The sequence below is a fragment of the Aplysia californica genome, unplaced genomic scaffold (assembly GCF_000002075.1).
Source record: "Aplysia californica isolate F4 #8 unplaced genomic scaffold, AplCal3.0 scaffold00188, whole genome shotgun sequence".
Classification (NCBI taxonomy): Eukaryota; Metazoa; Mollusca; class Gastropoda; order Aplysiida; family Aplysiidae; genus Aplysia; species Aplysia californica.
The window spans coordinates 93,259-99,312 of record NW_004797458.1 but is presented as its reverse complement, the minus strand read 5'-3'; the positions used below and the strand labels follow the sequence as shown (position 1 = coordinate 99,312).

The window sequence follows — 6,054 nt, the reverse complement described above, 5'->3', positions numbered from 1 at the left end:
GTGGAGGGATTTTTTTGTTTGTTTACATCTAAGGATGTTACTTTTTGCTTTTGGGGTGGCTAAAGGCAAAATGGGTTATTGCCAAAGTCGAGCCGTCTTGTTTTCTCGCAGTACCTTTTGAAGGCATTGACAAATGAAGTTTAAGTCCGGGAACGTTGCCCCAACCACAACTGAAGTATCTGAATCTGAGTATTCAGACATTAAAAAATATTTAGCTCTAGAAATTGAATTCGATACAAAAAATGCTTCTTCCCAGTCCTTGCAGAGTCGCAGAATGAAATCAAGGAAAGATGACGCCTAAATGTCGCAACTATAACCAAAACATCTCGATGACGGAAACCATTAAGAGAAATATAGGTCAAGTTTATTTTCCTGAGCGTTCGGAGAAATAGTCGCTTCGTTTTTTTTCCCGTAAATAAAATATAAAGTGTAGAGAAATAAATGATAAATTTTATGTGCCAAAAATAAAAAATTTGATAAAAATTCTTAGACCTGGAGGAAAATGCCAGTTTCTTCATTTTTTCATTATTTTGACGAACGCCTGATTTCACCACACTGTCTCACATTTGTTTTACTCCTGTACCTGTCTGAACTCTACTAATAAATACTCAAAATTCCTTCTGATAGTTTTATGTTGTACTATGTTAGATCTAATACTCAAAGCAATTTTTGAATATTTTGCTAAAGGTGTCTTGAGTAATTTGATACACTAGATTATAACATCATTTTGCAGGCCTAAGAATCTGACTTACTATCTTACTTTTCTTTTTCTATCCAGCAGTCATCTGGGTTCTAGCCCTTCGGCCTGAATTTGATCTGACTTAAAGCATGATTAACCAAATGGGATTGAAGGGTAGAAGAACCTGTCAGAATGATGATCTCAGTTTTAATTTCAACCCCCTTTGTTACCAGGAACTCGCTCAAGTTTAACTGATATTTCACACAATTTTATTGTCTCAGTTTTGTCCCCCCTTTAAAAAAAAAGAGTTATATAAAAATGTTTTCTGAGCCTTATCTTTGTTGGTATTAGTATAAAGTTATTGTAATGTTAGTATTATACACACACGACTGTAAACTGGAGAGACGAACACACACGACAGCAAGCATTCTAATAATGAGCCCAGGTGTAGTGTCTGACTTTTTATGTTGATCCCCGGAGTGAGTAACATTAACCAAAAGCCCATGGCATACGGGGCGCTTACGTCCCGTGATTAAAAAAGAGTAAGGTACAATATGGTGACTACCGTGACAGTTATCACCTGTTTCCTTCAGGTACTGACATTTCCAATGGAGAAGAAGTGGCTATCAAGCTGGAATGTGTTAAGACCAAGCACCCCCAGCTTCACATTGAAAGCAAAATCTACCGGATGATGCAAGGAGGTGGTAAGTAGCTGTTTCCTTTTACCTTTCCACACAAGAAAAAGGTGCATTTTGTGCACTGTTATACCCGTTTACCGTGGTTTTGAGACATACACTGTCTGTTATGTTGAGAAATGCTGCACTTTGTTAGTTTTCTTATTATGCTATAAATCTTCCTCCTTGATTCTACTCAAATTTTTGCTTAATGGTGTAGTAATAATCTGTATGCAAGTTAAGCACAGCTTTATGTAAAAATGTGTATAAAATACCGTTTCTTATATGTACATTTTTCCATGGTCTTTTTTTGTTTTGTTTGTTTTGTTTTTGCTGTTTTGACTGAAAGTGTCAAGTGCCACTTGTCTTGTGGTTTTGTTCCCAAGCATATGTGTTGCAGTTAATACTTTTGTGTCACCAGTGGTTTTGTATGGCTGTGTGTGTTCAAAACAGAATGATAATTTATGCTTATTTATGCTTAATGTGTAGTGTAGTCGGCCACTCAGAGGAAAACTTCCGAGTCTGAAGAGGAGACGTTTTTGTTTTAAATTTTAAATTAACAATTTTTTGGCTTTTATGTAATGTAAATATAATGTCTCATTTATCATCCTTCTGTTTTGAACAGATGTGACTGTCTATATTTATCTATCTTGTATATTTTTGTATACTTTGTGGTTGTTTTGCTTTTTTGTCTAGCAAGCAGTTTGCTCTCCAGCTGTAGTATTTCTGAACTAATAAAATTTCACTTAGTGACCATATATTAGTATATATGAGTGAGAGAGGACGGTAGGGGCATCAGCACTTTGGTGGTTCAGTGGATTCCTGTGGCAACACTTCTTTCTGTAAAGGACAAAAAAAAACAACTGTTAGAAAAAGCACGATGTACTGCCTTGTGTGGTGAAGCGAATTCTTGTCAAGTTGGAGTTTTGTTGAAACACAATGTTAAATGTGGGTTTTTAAAATTTACTTTGACTTTTTTGGGTTCCTCACGACAAGAGATAATTTACATCTTTTTTAATGTCGTTTCCTTTTCAGATTCAACTTTTTTGGAGACTTAAGTTTTCTTATTTTGTCTTCATTTATGCATGCATATTATCAAGCATATACCCCCCCTGGGTCTTGGCAATGTTGAAATTTGAATGACAATTCAGTTGGCTGTGCAAGAGGGTGACCATTCTAATCTCTGACCAAAAAAAAACCAACCATAATTTTCAGCCACTTCTGTGTACGTGCTGAACTAATTCTCATTCTGTTGTGGAGGCATACTATTGTTTGGGAGTCTGCACTTTTATTATTATCGAGTGATTTTGAAACACCATGTTTCTCGAAGAGTCTGCATGTTTGTGTTCCACCAGGAGAGGGAAAGATTTTATGTTCACTATGCCTGCAAGACTTTTATACCCGCACTTTGATTGAATTGAGCCAAAGGGGAGGGAGGAAGGGGGATTCAGAGTTGTTGTCCCCGCTCTTAACAAAGCTTTTCACTCCCCAACCCACCCGTTATAATGGTTACTACTACCCAGTACAGTTTCTTTCTGCTATGCTACTTATAGATAGTTGTCATGATGTGGGTACAGTTCTTCTTGTTGTCAAACCTCTCATTCATTCCGCCGGATCCGAGCACTGCATTTAACCTGCATGTCAGCGTTTTTGATAAGTTTTACGGCATGTCTATTTAATTTACATAGAGGAGTGAATTATATTATTATTGTCATCTGCCTGAAGTTACACATGGTGTCAATTATTTTTGTTCTATTTATTATTATCATCTTGATGTTTTTTATTTCGTTGTGTGTCAGTGTTTAACTCTACTCACCACCAGTGCTTTTAAACATTATACGACAGTTGTTTCAGTCCCACTTTTAATTGAAATGAATCCTTGTTTTGGTGAATTGGATTTTTTTTTACAAAGTTTTGTTCTGTTTCAACTTTTTTATTTCTTGTTTACGTTAACACAATACTTTAGTTAGTTCTGCATTCATTTTTCTTTTCCTTGTCTTTTTTGTTTTGAGCATAGAGTTTAAATTTGAATGTGTGCATTTCTGTGTGTACCTTTAATTGATGTTCTGTGGCATTGCTTGCTTTGACATCTTGGAATCATGATAACAATGCTTTAAATTTAAATCTCGAATAATTAACAGAAAATTAATTGATTTTAATTGCAAGTTCTATTGCTACTTTTTTGTCATTTATTTTTAAAAAATACTGCTTTTCTTCATTTTTTCACCTCTCAATATCTTTTTAAAGTCTCAAAGGCAACAGATCAATTTGAAATGTTAGAAAAATTTAGACTTTAAAAAAAAAAAAAGCAAAAAAAATAATGACCTCAAGTGTCTTGTAACAAACATTCCGGGACAGTTATATTAGTGATGTGCACACAAGGTCGGACTTATTATGCCCAAATGTTTTGTTTTTTTCAATATAGAGAACTCTTCATGTTTCTTCAAGTGGTGTTTAAGTTCTTTTTTCTATGTGTAATTATAGGTTTTGTTGAGATGTCGTCTATCTTGAACTTACTTTATAATATGAAGTTGTCTTTGTTGTCTCACCCCTCTTTCTCTCCGATGTCAAGTCTCCTCTCTGAAGTATTCCCGAATTTGTAACAGTTGCTTTCAGTCTTGATAGCTGTTGTTGTGTTTGGGTGGTTGGTGTGTGTGTGTGCTCTGCTCTGGTGTAGTTTGCTCCATCTTTTCTATCAAATCTCTACATCCTCTTTATGTCTCCTTCTTCCTTTCTTTATATTTCTTTAGATATGTTACTCTTAGTAATTCCTCTTATCTTCGGCATTGATATCATGACCTATTTTTCAACTATTTGTGTTGCTAGTGCCGTAAAAGTCTTCTAACTACAACTAAACCGCCGTTGTCTTCTCTCGTTTGTTCTGCCACCAGTGGGCATTCCAACAATCAAATGGTGTGGAGCGGAGGGAGACTACAATGTGATGGTTATGGAGCTCCTAGGCCCCAGCCTGGAGGACCTCTTCAACTTTTGCTCGCGCAAGTTCAGCCTGAAAACAGTATTGCTTCTGGCAGATCAGCTGGTGAGTGCGGTGGAGAATGGGCTTGAAAAAAGAAATGTTGATGTTTGTGACGGTCTCTATTGTTTCAGGGGTATCGGTTTTTCCTGGGGTTTTTTTCACCCCCATTATTTTCACCAGAAGAACAGTTATTATTTTAAGCATTTGTTATTTGTTTAACTACATGATAGTATTGGTAGAAGCTGGTGTCTATTACTTTGTAAATTTCTGGTATTCGCAGAAAATCCCAGTGGCATCCCTTAAAATAATGGACTTAAAAAGGAAAAATAGATGTTAACATTGGAAGCAGTCTGCAAAATTTGTTTTTTCATGTCAGAAACCTTTGTTCCCCTTATTTGACCGTCAAATGTTTTAAAAATACTTGTTTAGATGTCACAACTCATTGCTTTGAAGATGTGTTTACTTTTATCGTGGTGGCCCTTACTTTTTTATTTTAAAAAAAAATTGCTCATTTTTGTTGTATGGTAAAGTGGGTGTCTTTTACACGACTTGATTTAGAAAACTTAAGGGATTGGACTCTCAAAGGGCGCTCAAATTAAAGGAGACAAAATATTCTGACTTATTTAGATATATGCATCCATTAAATGGAAATGCACAGTCGAAATGGTCCAAGATGTGGGATGTTGTAGTCAAATCCCTCTCTGCCTGGGCTGGCCTTGACAGGCAGAGGGTCAAAGCCCGCCCACTAAATGACACAAATTTGGTCAATTAGGGGCGTAAAAACTAAACACCTACAATAAAAAAAAAGGCATCCACAGGATGATCAGAATGATGAGAATTCATTCCTTCATTCGCCCAATGTTTTTGTCCTCAGATCAGTAGAATAGAGTACATTCACTCATAGAACTTCATCCAGCCAAATGTTTGGTGGGTGGTTGGCAGGTGCTCTGGTGTGGTTTGCTCCTTCTTTCCTATCAAACATCAATCGTCCTGATCTCTCCTCCTTCTTTTTTATGTTTGTTACTCTATTGTAACACCTCTAATCTTCGGCACTTATGATCTTATTGTGTTGCAAGTGCTGTAAAACTCTTACTAAAAATAAAAAAACAAACAAATTATGTTTCTGTTCACAGATCAACAGAATAGAGTACATTCACTCCTAGAACTTCATCCACCCAAATGTTTCTGTTCACAGATCAACAGAATAGAGTACATTCACTCCTAGAACTTCATCCACCCAAATGTTTCTGTTCACAGATCAACAGAATAGAGTACATTCACTCCTAGAACTTCATCCACCCAAATGTTTCTGTTCACACTCAAAGAACTTCATCTCCACCCAAATGTTTCTGTCCACAGATCAGCAGAATAGAGTACATCCACTCCAAGAACTTCATCCACCGAGACGTGAAGCCCGACAACTTCCTGATGGGCCTGGGGAAGAAGGGCAACCTTGTGTACATAATTGACTTTGGCCTGGCCAAGAAGTACCGCGACGCGCGCACTCACCAACATATACCCTACAGGGAGAACAAGAACCTCACCGGCACCGCCCGATACGCCAGCATCAACACACATTTAGGAATAGGTGAGTGCTCCATCTAGTGGCCGACTCGCCGATGTCATCTGTTAGGGCTGGGTCACGAGCGCGAGAACGGAACTGAATCGCCACTCTTTCCTGCGGAACGCGATTCACGATTCACTTCAGCGGAACGCGGAACAGT

At 37.2% G+C, this 6,054-nt stretch overlaps 1 protein-coding gene across 4 annotated transcripts in view; it reads left to right on the top strand.

The window, feature by feature from the left end:
* LOC101861207 (casein kinase I) overlaps positions 1 to 6,054 on the top strand; it is a 46,524-nt gene that overhangs the window by 6,542 nt on the left and 33,928 nt on the right. For 3 of the 4 annotated variants that reach the window (XM_005098620.3, XM_005098618.3, XM_005098621.3), the window contains exons 3-5: positions 1,273 to 1,383; positions 4,245 to 4,393; positions 5,690 to 5,918. In XM_005098620.3, coding sequence (XP_005098677.1) covers positions 1,273 to 1,383; positions 4,245 to 4,393; positions 5,690 to 5,918 — 489 coding nt within the window. The remainder of the gene's footprint in view (positions 1 to 1,272; positions 1,384 to 4,244; positions 4,394 to 5,689; positions 5,919 to 6,054) is intronic. The other variant, XM_005098619.3, reaches the window with a different exon arrangement.